This window comes from Aplidium turbinatum, chromosome 2 (genome assembly GCF_918807975.1).
Source record: "Aplidium turbinatum chromosome 2, kaAplTurb1.1, whole genome shotgun sequence".
Taxonomy (NCBI): Eukaryota; Metazoa; Chordata; class Ascidiacea; order Aplousobranchia; family Polyclinidae; genus Aplidium; species Aplidium turbinatum.
In genome coordinates this window covers 41,882,077-41,905,254 of record NC_137473.1, presented here as the reverse complement: position 1 = coordinate 41,905,254, position 23,178 = coordinate 41,882,077, and the positions used below count along the sequence as shown (strand labels likewise).

At 38.3% G+C, this 23,178-nt stretch overlaps 1 protein-coding gene and 1 non-coding gene across 2 annotated transcripts; one reads left to right on the top strand and one right to left on the bottom strand.

Moving 5' to 3' along the window:
* Nucleotides 1-11,218: 11,218 nt before the first annotated feature.
* On the bottom strand, nucleotides 11,219-21,714 carry LOC145786280 (succinate--CoA ligase [ADP-forming] subunit beta, mitochondrial-like). The gene is made up of 11 exons (XM_082597924.1): nucleotides 21,396-21,714; nucleotides 20,652-20,808; nucleotides 20,197-20,296; nucleotides 19,712-19,880; nucleotides 16,985-17,087; nucleotides 16,281-16,445; nucleotides 15,813-15,974; nucleotides 15,207-15,349; nucleotides 14,523-14,643; nucleotides 13,996-14,084; nucleotides 11,219-12,674 (listed from the first exon to the last, which is right to left on the bottom strand). Exons 1-11 carry the CDS (start codon nucleotides 21,450-21,452, stop codon nucleotides 12,600-12,602), a joined length of 1,341 nt encoding a protein of 446 aa, XP_082454050.1. The 5' UTR covers nucleotides 21,453-21,714; the 3' UTR covers nucleotides 11,219-12,599.
* LOC145765788 (U6 spliceosomal RNA) lies at nucleotides 18,777-18,883 on the top strand. Its single transcript, XR_014288660.1, has one exon. It is a non-coding gene; the product is annotated as a U6 spliceosomal RNA (small nuclear RNA).
* Nucleotides 21,715-23,178: the final 1,464 nt, after the last annotated feature.

Sequence of the window (23,178 nt, the reverse complement as noted above, 5' to 3'; positions counted from 1 at the left end):
TACCTCTAAGTACCCATTGTCAGGCATTGTCAGGCATTGCCGCATTGTCAAGCATTGTCGGGCATTGTCTAGGCATTATCGGGCATTGTCGGGCATTGTCAGGCATTGTCGGGCATTGTCAAGCATTGTCGGCTTTTTGGGGGGTTGTGGAGCATTTCTAGAGGTTGTCGAGCATTTTCAGGGGTTGTCAAGCATTGTAGAATATAACTACTTTCAGGCATTGTTGGAAATTTCCAAGCATTGTCTAGGATTTCCAGGCATTGTTGATCATTACCAATGGTTGACGGGTTTGTTAGGCATTATAGAACATTTTCAGGCATTGTCGAACATTTTCAGGCGTTGTCGAGCATTTTCAAGGCTTGTCAGGCATTGTAGAGTATAGCTACTTTCAAGCATTGTTGAGAATTTCCAAGCATTGTCTAGGATTTCCAGGCATTGTTGATCATTATCATTGGTTGACAGGTTTGTTGGGCATTATAGAACATTTTCAGGCATTGTCGAACATTTTCAGGGGTTGTCGAGCATTTTCAGGGGTCGTCAGGCATTGTAGAGTAGTTACTTTCAGGCATTGTTGGGAATTTCCAAGCGTTGTCTAGGATTTCCAGGCATTGTCGATCATTATCAGTGGCTGACAGGTTTGTTAGTCGATCATTATAGAACATTTTCAGGCATTGTCGAATATTTTCAGGGCTTGTCAGGCATTGTAGAGTAGCTACTTTCAGGCATTGTCTAGGATTTCCAGGCATTGTCGATCATTATCAGTGGTTGACAGGCTTGTTAGGCATTGTCGGAAATTTTCAAGCATTGTCGAACATATTCAGGGATTGTCGAGCATTTTCAGGTGTCAGGGCTTGTCAGGCATTATAAAGTACTTTAGATTCTTTCTGGCAGGCATTGTCGGACATCTTCAGGCATTACACTTTGCTATAAGTCATGGTAAAAATATATAGTTTTTAGCTTTTAATTCATTGAAGCTTTAAAGTGTTTTATTTTATCACATCTGAAAAGAAAAAGAGGTATTTTTATTGATGAAATCCAAGCAAACAAGTTCTGCTCCTTCTTGTCTTGAGTCTCTTTCATTCCATCATATCTTTAACAATCAATTGATGTATCTAACAAAGTGTCCCATAGGACATACCCCCCTTGTCCCATTAGTCATGTATGTAAGCAACCTATGGAACAGTTGACTGACACTTTTAATGATGAAAAAAAACAATAAAGAATATTACATTCATCACTGTTTTGATTTGATGTTATGAAACAATGACTAAACTTTACAATGAAATTGCTTAAGTTCATAATTTGCTTTAAAATAGCGTTTTATTAGAAATAATGCCATTTTTGTCCCATAGGTGGCACATCTCCCCTACTACAACGAGTATTTAAAATACCCTTTTGCTACGAGATGCAATCTTAACGTAACTTGCATGAAAAACATCTTCATACTCGATAGAAAGGACCGCCAAATATCGAGTGCAATGTTTGTGGACAGATGATCACATTCATAATTTACATTGCATTGGCCACTTGAGGCTTAGCAGGTGCACTGCAACGAAAATACATAGCTTTTGTATTTGTAGATCTTTCTGAAATAAAACGTTTTTCAACAATTTTTTTATGTTTTGTGTTACCATTAACTAAAAAACCTAAAAAAACCTTTTTTGAATTGAATGATTCTGATTGGTCAAAATTTTTGATGACGTCATTGGCTGGCAAAACGGCATCCAAGGTCTATTGTTTTGCGTACAAACACAAGGAACAAATCGCGTAGGCTACCGAAACAGCGAATAATTTTGTGCTAAGGGAGTTTTTACACCCTTAAAATGGTGGCTACTTGTATGGCTCCCGGTTGTAGCCTACTAACCGGGAAATCGTCAAATCTTTCGTCGTTTACCTCTGAATAATGACGACAAGCTGAAGAAATGGATCTCAGCAATGAAACTCAAAAACCCACCTGTAAACAAGCACTGCCGTGTGTGCAGCAATCATTTTCTGGCCAGCGATTATTAACGCGATCTACAGGCAGAGCTACAAGGCACCAAGTCCAAACACCTGCTCATCCCTGAAGCTGTTTCTTCTGTCTTTGATTTTTCACGATATGTGAAAGCCACTGTCAATACAGTACCCACAAAACTCGATCGACCTAGGTACAGGTCTGTGAGTACGATCGGGCGTTTGGATCGAATAGCAAAGCGAGAAAACAACAAGACTTTGAAACAGGTCAGTAAGACAGTAAAACATTGGCAGGGTAGGCAAAGGCATATTAGGCAACTCTGAATACATAGGCTACTTTTACTTGATATAAACCACTTGGTTCAAGCAAATTATTTTCCTGCATTTTTTTCAATGCAAATTTTCCATCCGACTGCTGTCTGAACTGGTGTTGTCAGAGCACGAATCAGAATGATGTTCTTCGCTGTCAAGTCGCCGTCTTTTTGGTTCAAAGAGAAATCCTTGTCTTGTTTCAGACATCTTGTTTATGCTCATTATACAATGACCTATGCGACGTTTCTAAGGCAAATGCATGAAGCTGTTTACTTGGTTGCCAGCCGATCACGTCACAAGACACATAGCGCCATCAGGTGGCCGATTTTCATTTGGTTATATCTCCCAAACAAAAAGGCATATCAAAAAAAATTTTCGAAAAATATAATACTTAAACACTAAAGAATCACCAAAAAAATTTTAATTTTAAATTTCAGGTCCCCTTTAACTAACAAATGTACAAACTTTTAACAAAAAAACTGATGCTAATGAAGCTTGCTCGACCATCTCGACCTCTGAATATGTTCGACAATGGTTGAAAATTTCAGACAATGCCTAACAAGCCTGTGAACTAGCCTATTGATAATGATCGACAAAGCTTTGAAATTATAGACAATGCCTGAAAATAGCTACTCTACAATGCCTGACAACCCCTGAAAATGCTCGAAAATCCCTGAAAATGTTCGTAAATGCCTGAAAATGTTCTATAATGACTAACAAACCTGTCAACCACTGATAATGATCGACAATGCCTAGAAATCCTAGACAATGCCTTTAAATTATAGACAATGCCTGAAAGTAGCTACTCTACAATGCCTGACAAGCCTTGAAAATGCTCGACAATGCCTGAAAATGTTCGACAATGCCTGAAAATGTTCTATAATGTCTAACAAACCTGTCAAACCACTGATAATGATCGACAATGCCTGGAAATCCTAGACAATGCTTGAAAATTCCCAACAATGCTTGAAAGTAGCTACTCTACAATGCCTGACAACCCCTGAAAATGCTTGACAACCTCTGAAAATGTTCGACAATGCCTGAAAAAATGTTCTATAATGACTAACAAACCCGTCAACCACTGACAATGTTCGACAATGCCTGGAAATCCTAGACAATGCCTGGAAATTCCCAACAATGCCTGAAAGTAGCTACTCTACAATGCCTGACAACCCCTGAAAATGCTCGACAACCCTTGAAAATGTTCGACAATGCCTGAAAATGTTCTATAATGCCTAACAAACCTGTCAACTACTGATAATGATCGACAATGCCTGGAAATCCTAGACAATGCCTGGAAATTCCTGACAATGCCTGAAAGTAGCTCCTCTACAATGCCTGACAAGCCTTGAAAATGCTCGACAACCCCTGAAAATGTTCGACAATGCCTGAAAATGTTCTATAATGCCTAACAAACCTGTCAACTACTGATAATGATCGACAATGCCTGGAAATCCTAGACAATGCCTGGAAATTCCTGACAATGCCTGAAAGTAGCTCCTCTACAATGCCTGACAACCCCTTGAAAATGCTCGACAACCCCTGAAAATGTTCGACAATGCCTGAAAATGTTCTATAATGCCTAACAAACCCGTCAACCACTGATAATGAATAATGATCGACAATGCCTGGAAATCCTAGACAATGCCTTAAAATTCCCAACAATGCCTGAAAGTAGCTACTCTACAATGCCTGACAAGCCCTGAAAATGCTCGACAATGCCTGAAAATGTTCTATAATGACTAACAAACCTGTCAACCACTGATAATGATCGACAATGCCTGGACATCTTAAACAACGCCTGGAAATTCCCAACAATACCTAAAAGTAGCTACTCTACAATGCCTGACAACCCCTGAAAATGTTCGACAATGCCTGAAAATGTTCTATAAAGACTAACAAACCCGTCAACCACTGATAATGATTGACAATGCCTGGAAATTCCCGACAATGCCTGAAAGTAGCTACTCTACAATGCCTGACAAGCTCTGAAAATGCTCGACAACCCCTGAAAATGTTCGAAAATGCCTGAAAATGTCCTATAATGACTAACAAACCTGTCAACCACTGATAGTGATCGACAATGCCTGAACATCTTAGACAATGCCTGGAAATTCCCAACAATGCCTGAAAGTATCTACTCTACAATGCCTGACAACCCCTGAAAATGCTCGACAACCCCTGAAAATGTTCGGCAATGCCTGAAAATGTTCTATGATGACTAACAAACCAGTCAACCACTGATAATGATAGACAATGCCTGGAAATCCTAGACAACGCCTGAAAATGTCCAACAATGCCTGAAAGTAGCTACTCCACAATGCCTGACAACCCCTGAAAATGCTCGACAATGCCTGAAAATGCTCGACAACCCCTGAAAATGTTTGACAATGCCTGAAAATGTTTTATAATGACTAACAAACCCGTCAACCACTGATAATGATCGACAATGCCTGGAAATCCTAGACAATGCCTGAAAGTAGCTACTCTACAATGCCTGACAACCCCCGAAAATTTTCGACAATGCCTGGAAATCCTAGACAATGCCTTGAAATTCCCAACAATGCCGTGGCCGAGTGGTTAGCGCGTTGGGCTTGCGGTCGAGAGCCTGCATGTTCGACTCCAGCCACCTGCACTTGCTGTTGTTTCTCTGGGCAAGAAACTTTACGATAATTGCCTCTACCCAGTGATCGATTTCGAGTAATAGGTAGCCTAGTACCAAATTTAAGTCATAAGTAGAGTAGACAACCCGAAACATTCATTGCAGTCGGCTGCAGCGTGGGTCAGGTGTAGCCTACGTCGGAAGGCGTACACCAATGCATAGCGCTCAAGTCCGCTTTCCCGCAATGCAGGATAAAGATATGACAAACAAACAAACAAAAGTAGCTCCTCTAGCTTACAATGCCTGACAAGCCCTGAAAATGCTCGAAAACCCCCGAAAATGTTCGACAATGCCTGAAAATGTTCTATAATGACTAACAAACCTGTCAACCACAGATAGTGATCGACAATCCCTGGAAATCCTAGACAATGCCTGGAAATTCCTGACAATGTCTGAAAGTAGCTACTCTACAATGCCTGATAACCCCTGAAGATGCTCGACAACCCCTGAAAATGTTCGACAATGCCTGAAGATGTTCTATAATGATTAACAAACCTGTCAATCACTGACAATGATCGACAATGCCTGGAAATCCTAGACAATGCCTGGTAATTCCCAACAATGCCTGAAAGTAGCCACCGTACCGTACTCTACAATGCCAGACAAGCCCTGAAAATGCTCGACAACCCCTGAAAATGTTCGACAATGCCTGAAAATGTTCTATAATGACTAACAAACCTGTCAACTACTGATAATGATCGACAATGCCTGGAAATCCTAGACAATGCCTTGAAACTCCCGACAATGCCTGAAAGTAGCTACTGTACTCTACAATGCCTGACAACCCCTGAAAATGTTCGACAATGCCTGAAAATGTCCTATAATGACTAACAAACCTGTCAACCACTGATAATGATCGACAATGCCTGGAAATTCCCAACAATGCCTAAAAGTAGCTACCGTACTATGTACTCTACAATGCCTGACAACCCCTGAAAATGCTCGACAACCCCTGAAAATGTTCGACAATGCCTGAAAATGTTCTATAATGACTAACAAACCTGTCAACCACTGATAATGATCGACAATGCCTGGAAATCCTAGACAATGCTTGGAAATTCCCAACAATGCCTGAAAGTATCTACTCTACAATGCCTGACAACCCCTGAAAATGCTCGACAACCCCTGAAAATGTTCGACAATGCCTGAAAATGTTCTATAATGCCTAACAAACCCGTCAACTGCTGATAATGATCGATAATGCCTGGAAATCCTAGACAATGCTTGGAAATTCCCAACAATGCCTGAAAGTATCTACTCTACAATGCCTGACAACCCCTGAAAATGCTCGACAACCCGTAGAAATGCTTCACAACCCCCCGAAAAGCTGACAATGCCCGACAATGCCTGACAATGCCTATAACGCCTGACAATGGGTATTTAGAGGTACCGGAGGCAGACACACTACTTCAATGAATAAAAAAGGTTTGCCACTGAGATTGAGAAACAACTGCTTTTGGTTTGAATCTCAATTCTCACACTGAGTAAGCCGAGGATGAAGTCTCAAACCAGCGACCAGCAATTAACCAACAACCAATATGTGATTGTGTGCTAGAATAGGCTACAGCACTTGCGAAAGCTTTCCTGAAATAAAGGGGATAAACTTGAATACCTCCACCGAATTGCAACAATTATTATGCAAAACATACAAAAACAGGACAATCTGATACTACTGTACACTGTAGAGAACAAAGATTAAGAAGTACCGGTACGATACGATGATATACTGTAAAGGTAGGTTATCCTTTGTATTGAGCACTTAAGGTACGCATGTATATTCATGTAACAGCGATGAAACGGTAAAAAAAGGCCAAATGGATATTTACCTGTTTCTATCAAAGTAATATCTAATATTATCTATAATAGGCTATTCGTATTTATTGACAGCGGATTTTAATAAATTGTAGCAAAAATATTTCTGAAAGTAGCCCGAAGAATAACAAGTATAAAAGAACTGTAGAGGATGAGTTTTAATCCGCTACAGTGGTGACATGTGGCACCACTAGCTGGCTTAGAGGGTGAACGCAGTCTGACTCGGCGCTGGCGTCACATTACGAGTACGGCGTAGAACAGGGGTGACGAACCTTTGTGCGGTCGCGGGCCACTTTGTCAATTACACATGAGTTATCGGGCCACACAACTTTTTAATCGTAACCTACTATGAAAACTTTTAGAAGCGACTCAAGATATTATTCATGAAAAGTAACAAACTGCAGATGAAGGTAATAAAACCTACACAGTTGAAATTATCTTACGCAGAATCGAAACATACAACAGTAAAAAATAAAAACAAATCAACTTGAGCAAAAAGGATAGAGCAACAGTAGCCTACTTGCACTGATAATGAAGACAGTTTAATTTTCGAAGCGTTTGCTTTCATATGAGTATGATTTATTCTTTTTTTGGCTCTATCCTTTTTGCTTAAGTTGACTAAATGTTTCGACCATTATGCTCCGAAACAACAAATCGGTTAATGAAATTTCTTTTTCAAACAACAAATAAAAGCCCATGCGAATCATAGGCTACAGCTGAAGCTATCTCATGCAGCATTGAAGCATAAAATATTAAAAAATACCACTGAAGCATTGAATATTTTTGCTTAGTGGGATTTTTGGAAAGTATTTTGCTTGACTAAGCGTTCAATATTAGGTCAACCAGACGATGTGGCAACTCGCAACTGTATACTAAGATTTTCATCTGTCAGCCTCGACCTGTAACAATTTTTTGTAAAGTGCATTTTAGAAAAGAACTGTTCGCATAGGTACGTGCTGCCGAAAACAGATGACCATTTGAGAGCGTGAGCTCTCAAGTTTGGAAACTAGGGACAGTAGAACTCTTCCTTTGATAAACATACACGATAAAATTCAAGCAACGGCTTGTTCACATACATCGCTTTTAGCGTGTCATCATTCTGTAGTTTATGAGTTCAAGTTGGAGCTCATAGGGTGCAGAAGCAGGTGTAACATTGAAGGGGATAGAAAAGAAGGAAAGGTGTACCAGTAAAGGCATAAAACAGCTTTGAGATTTCTTTTGTCTTTAATGCATGAGCGATTGTCAAGTTGTTTTGCAGGCCGCACAAAATCCTTTGACGGGCCGCATCTGGTTTTCTGGCTTCGTCACCTCTGGTATAGAACAAGACAGTAGGCCTATAGAACATGCATTAAACAATGAACAATGGTGAATATGGTTTTCATCTGGTAAGGTTATGATATATGAGAAATATTGATTATTATGCATTTTGAAGAATAAGTTTAAAAAAGGCCAAATTTAAGGCCAATTCTAGAAAAAGGCCAAATGTATAATTTCTAAGGCCAACAGACTCTAAAAAAGGCCAAATTCGAGAAATTTGGCCTTAAAAAGGCCAATCTGGTAAGTTGTGGTAACCCTGAAAAACAAAGTAAAATTACACATGAAGAAACTCTGTTTTGTTTTATTGGGTAAAGTTTTCACTCGCAGTGAATTGACAAGTTTTCAGTCGGGTTAAACACAATGATCAATGATCATCTATGGGAGACTTTTTGCAACGTTGCCTCTCTCCAACCCTTCAATAAGCACTTTGTAGGCTACAAGTGCCGAATCGCACAGAAAGAAAACGAAAAACAATCCTGTCAAGTGTGTCTTTTCTCCGGGTGCAACCTAATTCGTACGGTACCATGAACAATTCGTACCGTCAGTTCGTACCTTGAAAAGATCGAGAGAAAAAATTAAAAAAAGCCGAAGTCGCTGATCGCAGTTTCGGCAAACATTTTAAAAGGGTTAGGGTATCGGAGTATCTATCACTATCAGTATCCACAAACAAACAAACTGAAAAGATCGATAGAAAAAAATAGAACATCGCTGATCGCAGTTTCCGCAAACATTTTAAAATTTCTTGTAGGCTAATGATCGTAAGAGATTGCCGAAGTCGCTGATCGCAGTTTCCGCAAACATTTTAAAAGGGTTAGGGTTGATCGGAGTTTCCGCAAACATTTTAAAAGGGATAGGGTTAGGGTGTTTCCGCAAACAAACAAACTGAAAAGATTGAGAAAAAAATAAAACAAAGCCGAAGTCGCTGATCGCAGTTTCCGCTTTTCCGCAATCATTTTTAATTTTCCGGTAATGATCCTAAGAGTTTGCCGAAGTCGCTGATCGCAGTTTGTGCAAAACATTTTAAAAGGGTTAGGGTTGATCGGAGTTTCCGCAAACATTTTAAAAGGGTTAGGGTTGATCGGAGTTTCCGCAAACATTTTAAAATTTCTGGTAATGATCCTAAGAGTTTTTGTTTGTTTGCGGAAAATTTTAAAATGTTTGCGGAAACTGCGATCAGCGACTTCGGCTTTTTTTAATTTTTTCTCTCGATCTTTTTAGGTACGAACTGACGGTACGAATTGTTCATGGTACGAATTAGGTTGCATCCGAATTTAAAACTAGAACATTGAGCAAAATACATCAGAACTAAAGGCTAGCATGCCCCGAAACCAGAAACTAAAAACAACGCTAAGATGCACTGCATTACTGAAATCTGAAGTCTAAAGTAGTAGTTTTGAATCCCAGTTTTGATTGGAAAAGTAGGCTACTGCTGGGAGCAATCGGAGCAATTCAATCACTATTTATGAACACACAATGTAAAGAGTAGTACGCAAAAAAACGTATGCGTGATGTACTGCAATTGATTGTAGCTTCGCTATAGTCAATAGGCTACTCAATAGGTATTTTATTTTCATGTGGTCAAGTGGTCTTTTGTTGGTTTCGTGAAAATGCTTCTCATGATGTGATTTTGAAAAGTGGTGACAATGTAACATTCCTGGGGTGGCTGACAACGACACTAGACTGTTGAGATCAGGAAGTACATCTTGTATTACGCCACGTGTTGAAGCGATCAAGGCGGATTCAGAAACGTCACGTCATTCCATCAGAAGACAACAGTCGGTACAACAACGAAAAACTGTGCTTGGAGTCAGACCGATTATAACAAAACAAAAATACAACTCGACACAGGCTACTGCACCGCTTGTTTTTGCAGCTCAATCTGAATCTACTAAATGTTGACTTGATCTTATAGGATATTTTTTTACCTTTGTCGTGTGATGTGAAGTTATAGCTTAGGGGAAGGGAACTATTGATTTTAGGCTGAAATGAAAGTCTGATCCCTTACACACTTTTTAAAAACATTTTCACTTTTCTATTTTTGTTCCTTTTTTTTAATTGAAGTTTCAAAAATGTCACTCAAATTTATCAATTTACCTTCCACGAAAGGTAAATTGATACACCCGGAAGGTAATTTGATACGGTACAGTAAAACTAATACAGAAATCCCCTTTGACAGCAAAGCAATAAATGAAAATTTAATATGTAGTTGGCGTGCTTGGATGCAAAGATGACTGTTGAGGTCCATGTGAGCGGCGAAGCTTCTGCTGCAGGGTGGACATGGGAAGGATGGTAGGCTGGAGTTCTTATTCAAGGTTCGGGCCTTACGTTATTCTCTTTTTTTGACAGGAGATAGCGTGTAGGCCTACAAAAGCCTATATAATAGCTGTTTCCCAAAGTAGCAGGTCTAGTTAAAAAAGAACTTATTTAAAGTAAACTATATCAATGACAACATTTATTACAGTGACAAAAGAGAATTTAACACACTGTATCAATTTACCTTCTGCACCGGGTTTAACATTTTTTTATTAACTTCACAATGTAGGCTAGATCTTAACGACCTGTTTTAGCCATGCTTTAGCCAGTCATGTGCAGTTATGCTGTGACATGACTAGGAAACAGCGTTGCGAAAGCTAGTGCAACTCGCTATTACCACAGCGAACTCGCAGCATCAGGCTAAAACAGGTTGTTAATATCAACATTGTGAAATAAGCAACGATCATGCTGCTAAAAACGAAATTCAATCTATTGCATTTTTTCATTAAAATGAGAATTAGCAGATAAATCTGACCATGCACAGTAATGGCAACACTTGTTGAGGTTGTGCTGTTCAGTCTGGAGTATCGTTGCATTCAGATTTACCTTCTAATTCTCATTGTTATGCATATGCAGATTTAAAGTAACTCCTGATGAGGACACAAGTACGTGTCGAAAACGTTTGAGTGTATTTTAATTAGGGCCTATGTTGTACTTCTTTGTGTAATCAAAATAATAAACCAGTTGAAGTCACCTTGTTTTGTGTGTGTCGTACAACAAAGCGAACACTCTACCAAAGATTTAACTTCTTAAAAAGTTTAACTTCGAAAATCAAATCGAAAATTGCAGTCGCTCTGTGTCTTATCACTGATGACTGTTTTTTACGCCACAGTACCACCAAAGTTTTCCGGTCTCACTTTATTGATAGCAATTTGAAAATAAATAATTGGTATACGGAGAGCTTTCTTTTATCTACTCCAAGGGTGGCCAAACATTAAGCTTCATCAAAGCAGTTGAAAGTGGCACAAACGCTTGAGTTTCGAAACAATTGAAAAAAAAGGATATTAATAAAAAGTTTTAGACAATTCCTATACATTTCACTTGTCGGCCACCCTTGAAAACGCTTTGACGTACAAACGTCAACAATGCTGCGTCATTCACACCACGCGAAGTTTCAACAAACGTAATATTACGTCAGAACGAAAGACAAGAACTGACGAAAGCAGTAGGCTTTCTCCAGCAAAAGTAACCACCGAAAACTTTCCTATTTCAATTACACATTACACAAATAATTATATGTTGAATAAAATAGAAAAGCAAGATACAGCAATTTTTATTTTGAGGCAGAATCGTCAGTTTACAAAAGGAAAATGTGCCAACCGTGAAACAAATCTTAATAAAATTTAGGTAGCTCAATGGGCAGTCGGCAAAATTTTGTGTAGACTACAATGCTTAATGCCATTAATCTGATTTAATGAAATAAAAATGTTACTTCTCTTATATTATGTTTCTGTTTTCAAACCTGGTGCCCGTAGCATTTCCATTTTTATCACATGCTTGCAATACAATTGAAAAACTCTGAAGACAACGTCAAATTTAAGAACGACCAAAATCTAGATCGTGAAGAAGCCCACGAGGCAGTAGACCTCCCGAGGACTTGTACCCGTAAAAGTACAGTGTTCAAGCAGTATTTACTTTCTTTTCCAGTGAAAACACCATGAGTACAATAACAACTCTGCATCACATCTGTCACCGAAAATTCAGGTTCTAATCAAGTCATGGATATTAAATATATCTACCGTCATATTGACATTCGCCACAACAGATATAGTGAGGATTTTGCAAAACGGCTCGACAAAAATGTATAGTAAGAAGCTACTGAGTTGAGCAGTGGTGTTGCACGTTGATAACGTGATCTGATAAAAACACAACTTTCCAGCAACAGCAAGCATGGGTGTCACAAGCTTTGACACAGCAAATCCCCATAAACGTCATTTGCGTGGATGCGTTGACGTATTAAGTGGTGCGTCAATGACGTACCTTATACCTATATGTATCATTGAAGTGCACCATTCGCAACAGCGGCGGATCCGTGAGACCTACGCTTGTGGTAGCATGCGATACAGTTCAAAGCGATTCATTGAACCTGGCAACTGAAGGACAATTGAAAACACTTCATAAAAATTTATCCTACGTCATCATAAGATAGTGACGTCGCACGCTGTAGTAAACGTCACTTCCGCATGATATCAGGGGGCAAAAATAAAAATAGAACATCTGAAGATAAATTTTAAATCGGAAGTTCAAACTTGACGTCAACCGAGGCTTCTCGGGCGAGACCGACAATGTCCGAAAGTTTGACGATCTGCAAATCAAAACAACTTTTGATTATTTCAGAATGATTAACCATTGACCATTGTGGTGTATACTTGGCGAGTGCGGAACTTTCAAACACTGCCTGGAAACCTATAGGTAGGTTTCTTTTAACTTTTAAGACAGTTGAATTACTTATAAAAACGTTCATTTGATTATTTTTTCTCATAAACTTTATTTGTGTTTGTACAATTTTTTTTCTTGCCAATAACAACAAATAAAGTGAACTACCTTCCTTGAAGAACCCTTTCAAAAATGTGTTATTTAAATAAAAATTTGTTAAACAATGAAGTTTTGCATTTGTTCAACGACATCACGTGTTATCACTCAATATTTGGTTGCATATTGACGAATAAACATGAAGGCAAAAGAAAATTCTAGTTGTGCTGATGAATCCTATTGGAAGAAAACCGGTTCATACAACATAAATTATAACTTTTATTGAAATACTGTTGTGCGTGTTAGCCTAGCCAAATGTTTTGAAGGTTTAAATTGTAGAAAAAAAAACTATTAATTTGTTTTCAAACATAAAGGCATTAAAGATTTAACAACATAATTGTTGAAGTCCTTCACCGAGCAAGATGAAGCACTTAGCTTGCTGTCATTGCATTTCCAGATGTTGGGACTAGAAGCTTGAGATAATGCCAAAGTTGTCAACAAAGTTTTATCAACAACTGTCATGTAAGTTCATCGCGCACTGAAGGTGTGTTTAAGGTTCGTTCGTTCAGACAGTCGGTTCTTATTGCGCCAATAAAACTGTGTATTCATTATGTTCCCACATATTAAATGAAAGCAGGGGCGGGCAACATACCGCCCACGGGCCGGGTCCGGCCCGCGACGGGATTTTGAGCGGCCCGCAGACAGTTTCCGGTGTTTACATGATAATGTGGCCCGCGGCCACACTCTTCCGCAATCCCACACTACTTGCTTATTACGTCAAATAATAGTGACTGTTATTCTTTAGTTCTTTGTTTTCGGTTTTTAGTCAAGTGACAAGCATATTATGTTCAGTCATAAACGGGCCCTTCCATCATTTTTCTTTGTCTCTTGTAACAATCTTCTTCAGCTTGAAGCCGGAAAATAGATCTAAGTGAAATTTGGCTGGTTAGTGTAGGCCTAATAATTAAATGGGGAACGTATACAAATAGTAGTGATTGTTGGTTATTCTCTGGTTGTTGGTTTGTCTAGGTAAATAAATACGCGATTAATGTAGCGATTCATGAATCCGGCCCGCCAAGTACTTTATTTTCCCATATCAGGCCCGCCAACTGGAGAAGTTGCTCGCCCCTGAATGAAAGCATAATTTTCCTCACCATCTTAGCCGCTTCATTTAAACTGTCGCAAGTTAATATCTTCATAGGAGATTGCGCAATTAATGCTTTAGCGTCTTCAACCTTTGTACCTGAAAAGGTCGTACAAGGTCAAGTTGGAGCAGGCCACAAGCTACATCATGCCATATACCAGGCAATGAATGAAAAAGATGTGAGGTCAATTAGCTCCTACTTAACTTTCTATCTTGCAACATGTACGCAAAGAGTCAGAGAAACGTGTTGCAGTACAAATAAATAACAATAACGATAAAGTGATAATGTAAATTTTTAACATACCGTTAAAGTAATCACACAGATATGAAACTTGTAATATGACTACAAAAAGATCGTTTCTATTGAGAAAGTATTGCGGATTTATGTCGCTACAGGTCGTTAATATCTACACTGTAAAGAAAGTATTGCGGGTTCGACCTATTTGTGTATTCGTTGCTGCATTAATATTTTGCTAACTAGACTAAAAACTTAATCCAGTCCAAAGAATGATGATAACCACCACTCCAAAAACTCACCTTGTAACCTGACAATAATAGGAATCTTTAATTCAAGTTGTTCGGCGGCCTGGATAATACCCTGCGCTATAACGTCACAACGCATGATGCCCCCGAATATATTGACCAGAATGGAGTTGACCTAATAAGAAGTTTAAGTGTGTCGTTAATAAGCAAAACCTACATACAACAAGGTGAATTGTCGGTAGCTCACTAAGCGAATAATATAACTGAAGGTTCTGTAGGCTGCCTGGCGGAGACGAGTGGGCTGGTACGACGTTTAAAAGGGCGTCGGTGCCACACCTACCAAAACTATTTTTCTTTTTTGTTCTCTCATTGTAATTGCCTCTTATTTCTGTAGTTTTTCCTTATTCGTATGAAGGTGGCAATAGATTTCGTTGACCCTATGGTCTTTCGCTGTCATCCTAGTGCCAGCACCATACTCAAAGTATTCATGCATATTGTATACTGTATATCTGTGTAGCTTAATTGATGTATATTGTATACGTACTGTAGTACTAAAACAAATAAAAAAGAATCTGAATCTATGCGGCTGTGTCTTTGGCAAGACACTTCGAAACATGCTCGTAGAAAATGAGTTTTAACTACTTGGAAACAAAATAAAAGTTTCGTGAACCACGTTAAAAAAGTCAGAAGACTAATTTTAATTTGTAAAAGATGAAAATCCGAAACAAAATTCTTTACCCTCGGGTCGGCGGTGATTAACTTAAATGCTTCCGTGACTTGATCAGCCGTGGCTCCTCCACCAACATCCAGGAAGTTGGCAGGAGTTCCTCCGTGAAGCTTGATGATGTCCATGGTCGCCATGGCAAGTCCGGCTCCGTTCACTGAAAGATGTAAAGGAAGTCAGGCGTTAATATAGTCTACAAAAATATTTCATTAAAAATACAGCAGAAAAATAAGCACTCTGTTCGTCAGATGCTGCGAAGAGTGGTCAAATGTTCTGAACTAGCTTGGCATTGAACTATTCGATTTCTGTTTTGGTCAATTGGTGCATACGTTTGTAGCGGCACAGTTAATGGTAATCCGCCCATACAGAGCATAATATGCAGGGTTACACATATTCAAGAACGAATTAATGAGTGACGTCAGAGAACGTAGAAACGACGTATGTAAAGTTCGCAGGAGCTACACGTTAAACCACCACAAGAAATTTGTCTCTGATTTAAATCAGTTGCGTCTGGTCCCAAACTTCCATGACACAAGAAAACTTTACAATGCCCTTTATTAAAAAGCAGATTATTGAAAATGCCTCCGCAACTCCCTTTAGGTGGGTTTTGCCACAGTTACCTAGGCAACCGATATTTCCATCCAGGCCGATGTAGTTGAGATCGGATTGGGCGGCTTTGATGTCCCTCTCGTCCTCCTGAGACCAGTCACGTTGGTCGAATATTTCTTTCTGTCGGTGTGCTGCGTTGTCATCGAAGTTGAACTTTGCGTCCATGCAAACCACTGAAACGATCGAGAGGTTACTGGTTCGAACATCGGTGGCGGCGCGACAAGGTGAGGCAAAAGAATGCACGCTACAAAGAATGTAGTTGTCTTTTGAATCTGCGCCTCTGTAGGCGCTTGATTCAAAATCGCGCCATAACAAACGTTTCCTCATTGTTGTTTCGATGTGAAATACGATGTTGTTCACGTTGAATTAAATTACCATGGAAAAATATAAAAGCAATAGTGGGGCCACGAAAGCTACGTCAGCTGAAAGAATAAAAAATACAAAGCCAATCAACAAAACGCTGATAGTCACCAACGTACCATCCCCATTGGCATCCTCGCACATTGGATTGATCTCGATTAATGTCGCATCCTTCTCTATGAAAAGGTTGTACATCTTGATTATGTAGTCGGCAGCTTGCTTCCTGTTTGTCTCAGAGAACCCCATCTTGGTTGCCATGGTCAAAGCTTGTTCTTCCGTTATCCCTGATGCATCACCACAAACTTTTTTTCACTAAACGGTTGGTTTATTTCAGCAGAGAGCAGCTAAACCTGGTATGAGCTGATCGGATTTCTTAAAAACGAACCTATCCCAAAAATTAAGCTTTTGTGTTCACCAGAAGTGGAAACCAAATGTTAAACACCTGGATATCCAGCACAGGGACACCAGAGTTGGATCAATTACAACTGTATACAATTAAACGAAATAGAGACTTTTTGTTGTTGTGTGATTGTAAATACTGTAATTTTTTGACAGTGCAATATTGTAATGTAATTGGTGGACACGTATCTGCCCTTCGCACAATAGGATAGCTAAGTGGCCTAGTAGTACGAACGTCTGGCCGATTCTTAAAGGGGCGTCAGTTTGAGACCGGTCGAAAGCAAGCGATTGCATGTTGGCAAAACTTCGTGTTACTTCTATTTTGAAATAAGTTGTAGGACAGAAGTTGGAAATAAGTTGAAATTGTTGGGGACTGGTGTGATTAAGTTACGAAAAATGTGGACAAGAGCGTACAAATCCCCACCTTTGTTGATATCAACAAATTCTTTCACAATTGCATCAGGAGTCTTTTCGGCAACGGCCTCTATGTCCATTCCACCTTGCGAGCTGCCGATCAGTACAGGGCCCTGTGAATTCGAAGTTTATTAAACTATGACAGATAAATGCAGCACGCAGCAACTGTTTTGCATTCTCTAAGTGATTTTTAAGCTTTGTTGAAGCTCTGAATCACTGCCGTTGGTTGCAACAATAGCTTAATGATTTAGTGGCCGAGTAGTGACGTTCGAAAGGATGTCGGTTCGACACCGCTCTAGAGCAAATGGCTGCGGGTTTCGACAAGACACGTAATGACATGCCGAAATAATAGCAGCAGCTGACTTGATGACTACCTGTCCCTTCGCTGCTTCCAGTTGTTTGTTGTGTTGCATCTACAGTCGCAGTGAACTTTGCGTAGTCACAATGGGTGCAAAATGAAATATGATAAATAGTAAATTATTCAACCACCTTAAGGTTTACTTGTTATTTAACTGTTGTAGTTCCACAATAAACATATAACTAGATAACGTCTTATACTGTGTGCATTATAAAAGAAGAGTAATGTGTATGAGTACCTTCAATCTTGTAGCGTATGTGTTCAGTTCACACTTCGCAGGGGTGACGAACCTTTTTGCGGTCGCGGGCCACTTTGTCAATTACACATGAGTTTTTTAATCGTAACCTACTATGAAATCTTTTAGAAGCGACTCAAGATATTATTTATGAAAAGTAACAAACGGCAGATGAAAGTAATAAAACCCACACAGTTGAAATTATCTTACGCAGAATCAAAACATACAACAGTAAAAAATAAAAACAAATCAACTTGAGCAAAAAAGATAGAGCAACAGTACTTGCACTGATAATGAAGACAGTTCAATTTTCGAAGCGTTTGCTTTCATATGAGTATGATTTCTTCTTTTTTTGGCTGTATCCTTTTTGCTCAAGTTGACTAAATGTTTCGACCATTATGCTCCAAAACAACAACTCAGTTAATGAAATTTCTTTTTCAAACAACAAATAAAAGCCCATGTGAATCATACAGCTGAATCTATCTAATGCAGCATTGAAGCATAAAATATTAAAAAATAACATGAAAGCAGGGGTCACCAACCTTTTTTGCATGCGGGCCACTTTGGCACTAAAAAGAGCTCTGGCGGGCCGCACTAATAAAATGTTAGGTAGGTTAACTCTTATGTTAGAAAAGAACGCATTTCGTACTCAGTATTTAGCGTTACATGTTGTTCATATTTATGTTAGAATACCGCTGCAACAAATTTAATCGAACAACGCTACTGTCAGGCCAAGCTCCTTTTACAACACTTTTGACTTTTTTAACAATGCCTAATAAACGAGGCCACTTGTTTTGCGCACTTATGGCGAGGCGAGCGGTTTCATCAGAATATTCATCGCCAAGCAAGAGTGGTGTTGTCACTTCGCTTCACAAAAGATGTCTTGCAATTAACAATTTCAGTAAACAAGGAAATATTTGACACATCGCAATACAGGCAACAATAGTGACCTGCAAACATATCAGCGAAAAATAGGCTCCAATAACAGGGTAAAAGAACCAGGCACCATGAAACAAACGCTTGTGGAAATCACCGAAATATCGTAATTCTATCGTAATTCATCAACAGTCTTCCCTCTAAAATAGCAATGAGTTGGTGTTTCATCCTTTTTGTGAGAGTCTTTCAAACCGTCTTTCTTTTATTATAGACAACTGTCACTTGCGGTGCTTATCAGCATTGCAAGAATTTGTTGATTAACAACATTTTGCAGTACTTGCTTCGGCAGTACATATACTAAAATTGGAAAGATACAAAGAAGATTAGCATGGCCCATGCGCAAGGATGACACGCAAAATCGTGAAGCGCTCCATATTACAAAAAAAACAAAAAAACATTTTGCATTACTAAGTTAAATATTTTCATAATACAATCAGAAAAAGTCTTTAAATTTGTATATAATATATTGCCAATTTATTATAAATTGAGTTGGACACCGACTTATTTTGCCAACAAAAACTTGCATAAAGGGAACACTGCTCGTGAAACACAATAACGGTGAAACGCACACTAGTGTTTACATGACATTCACAAACTTAAAATAAGCAACCCTATGCTCACAGACAATTTCGAAATTCAAAAACAGACGTTTTAATCAACCACTGGGACAGTGTGGCTGGACATCGCATTGGAATAACTTTAAGCAACCCCCACCTAGAACTATAATCTGATTGGTCGGTCGGTGGAATGATCGTAACTTATGCAAAGCGAAAATATGCTTCCCGGAAAGTATTTTTTGCCTTCGTGCTTTTTAACTCCTCAAGAAAAGTAGTTTTGGTGATACTTGTATGCTGATGCCTTCCGCGGCCCGCCAGTTGGTGACCCCTGCATTAAAGCATTGAATGTTTTTGCTTAGCGGGATTTTTGGAAAGTTTTTTGCTTGACTAAGCGTTCAATATTAAGTCGAACAGACGATGTGGCAACTCTCAACTGCATACTACTAAGATTTTCATTTGTCAGCCTCGACCTGTAATGACTTTTTGTAAGGTGCATTTTAGAAAAGAACTGTTCGCATAGGTACGTGCTGCCGAAAACAGATCACCATTTGAGATTGTCAAACTGTTTTGCGGGCCACACAAAATTCTTTGACAGGCCGCAGGTTCGTCACCTCTGCTTTAGAGCATGGAATAAGACAATTTCAAACTTACAAAAGACTTAGTCCCTCTCTCCAAGGTAATGGCAAAGTAATATTCCCGGCGTAAATATTTCCTCTCTACAACAAACACTTTATTGCATGGGATACCAGTCTCACCGGTCTGTTTAGTAATCAACCGATTACCCAGCATCTGACTTGCAATCTCCTTTGCTTCTTCAGGCCTAAATGTTAAAGATTTAAATAGAGAAAGGTCAGTGGAATTTTATTTAAGTTGCAGTGTTGGATTTGGATATCAGTAAATAATAAATATGCACAATGTAAAAAAAAACTTTGAAAATCTCAGTTATACTTCAACTGCATGGCATGCGATACATATGATTGAATAGAATAATCAAATAATAAATAACAGCTACGGTACCTTGTTGAGTGATGTTCACAACAACTCCAGTAAGTTTTATACACAGCTACTCAAAGCCAAATTAACGATCAACAACTAGTCTGTTTGCCCTGATTAATATGCAACAGATTTTTACTTACGAGTAGACAAGCTTGACTCCACCCTGTAGGCCACTGTCAAACTTGCCTTTGCCACGACCACCAGCGAGTACTTGAGCTTTCACAACGCAATCCTTTGTAGCTGTGAAAAGCTGAATTTTTATCGAATTTGAACAATGAAGTTGGACGGAATATACTCAACTTCACAATATATTTACAACACTTAACTAGCCTGGTTAGGAATTGAGTGGTTCAGTTGTTTCTGTGGTAAAGCATTGAGGTTTCTACAGACAGTAGGCCTACTATATTAAAATTATGGAATATTTCGAAGGGCTTTAAGTGTAAAAACCAAGTTAACATTAATTACAATATCCAGTTCATACAAATCACATCAAAAATTTTCTTGTTAAAGCAACAACTTTAAACTTTTCAGAAAAACGTTTACATGTGTAGTTTAAAACCAACACAGCAGCAAATAACATAAAGTATATTCTTACGTAGTTTCTTGGCAATTTCATAAACTTCATCTGATGTTGAAGCAACTTCACCATCAGGAATCTTGACTCCAGATTTTTTTAACAGTCCAAGACTGATGTATTCATGAATGTTAAGGTTTCGAGTTTGTTGTACCCATGCTGGGCTTCTTGATACAATCTGTACAAGAAATAACAACCACACACAGTAAAATATTAATCAAATGTTTTCCCTTTTTTTATTGCATAAAATGTTACCAAACAAAGTTTTATCAACAACATAAGACAATTTTCAAAATTAAACTAAGCTGTTGTACAGAAAGCATGGCCATGTTCTTTGGTTTAAACAAGTTAAATTATCATACAATGCCACAAGTGACAAACTGCTTTTGTTTTAATGTTTATCAATCAGACATTATAGAGTTCTTCAAAGAGCTAGGTAATGTAATAACTACTTGTCTTGTGTCTAGCATGGAGTAGAGCATAAAACCATCGAGCTACACAAGTAAAAAATCAACAGCACAAATTGAAAAAAAAAGAAGATTAGCTTTGGCGATTTACACCAAAGTAAAAAAAAACAACATTAATGCAGATAAACATGCAATAAGCCGATAACAAATAAAAAGAGTCAACATATAATCTTATTTTTATCACTTAAACATGTTGACAAGAGTGTAAAAAGTGTAATGAAACGTAACCTTTTTATGTATATAAAGCATCTGTTTACAGGCATAGCAAAACAAATTGGTTAGCCTATATTGGTATTACCTTCAATACACTGGTTGCACGATGTCTTGCTAAAATTCTCTGAGTAACAGATGCCATGCCAATTGGAAACTTGTGTGCTTCGTCAATGTATCATGTAACAATGCTCAAACAAAAAATTATGTTAAAACGTCAAAACAATTGCTTCAGCAACCAAACTGTAGCCTACCAAATAATGTGATAAAAAGCTGCGTTTATAACTTCTAAACTCGACAGTTTTTAGCATGAATGTCTGTTGCTCACAGCGATTGTATCGGTCTCAGATTCCAAGGGTGTCGGTTAGATAGCCCACCGCCCAGGAGCATTTTTTTTCCGGAATGGCCCATTTTAGTGAGTCCGATTCGGTGAGAGCCTTTTTCGGTGAGAGCCCTATTTGGTGTTTTTTTTTTTTTAAATTATCGGGTACCGTAGCCTAATTATCATTGCCGTTTTAGGGTTAGGGGTTAAGGTCTTATTTCAATGTTTAGCGACGTTAAAACGATGTAAAAGTGGCAATGATAATTAGGCTACGGTACCCCATAATTTTCAAAAAAAAATTCAAAAAATCACCGAATAGGAAACTCTCCGAAAAAGGCTCTCACCAAAAAGGCTCTCACCGAATTGGACTCACTGAATAGTAGCAGACCCTTTTTTTTCGATCTCCCTTGTGCGAATTATTTGTGTTTATTGTGTTTTTGTATATTGTTGTTTTTTTCTTTCTTTTTTGCCAACAAAATTAACTGAACTTTAATAAAGTGCTTGTTTGCTGCTGCCAGCTACAGTATGAACGAGTTTAGTTGTTGGAGTTCTTTTAATTTTGTTTGAGTTAGAGAATTTCCCTTAGTAAATATTCGTTCACCAAAAAAGGTTGACCATGTTTGTCAAACAAACTTGTAGGTGATCTTTACCGCACAACTGTTTGCTCCGGGTCACTGAGTCAAATTTGTTTTCATGTTATTTACAAAAATGACTGATTTTATGAACTCTATTTTTACTGTCAAAGAGTAAGTTTGGTGGCTGCAAAAATTAACAATACTTGTTTTAAGAAAATGGTTTTAATACATTATGTATTATTTAAGAGTTTTAGTTTTGCCATTTTCTTAATGCTGTCACCTCCATACGTTTATTAAAGCATGCATGGCTTTATGTTTCGGACTTGGTGCTATGGTTATGCAAAAAGATACAGAGCCAGCGTAACAACATGCCTGAGTCTTTGTCAATTGAGGTCATTGTCTTACTTGAGTAAATAGGGAAATATAGCTTCTGGTGTTTTTATAAAGTGAAAATATTAGCCAACACAGACATGAAAAAAAGAAAACAAACCATCCTAAAGGCAACTGCCGAACTATCTCATTGCTGCATTTAAATGCGTTCAGTTGTTTTTTATTTCTGACCATCACAATGAATACAATACACCTCAACATGGCAGAGATCTAGAAAAGGTAGAAGTGACAAAACGCAAATGCTAAAACATGGTTGATACGAAAATATGTAGTATTAGGCTAAAAAAATTGGCATGGTCACAACACCTTTAGAAGAATTTAAAATGAAAATAATATAAGAAAAGAGTTCTTAAAACAAAACATATGCTACAGTACCAAGCCTATATCAGAAACGGATATTTTCAAAATTTGTATAAATAGACCCTGGCTATATTAACGGTCGAAAACAAAAAAGTCGTAAGTGCATTTTTACACTTTGGAGGAAAAGGCTTAAAAAACAAATTTCTTTTTCTTTTTTAAATTTCTTTAATGCTTTTACTTTGAGCATTAATATCTGTGACTATAGTAGTAAAACAATAGTAGAT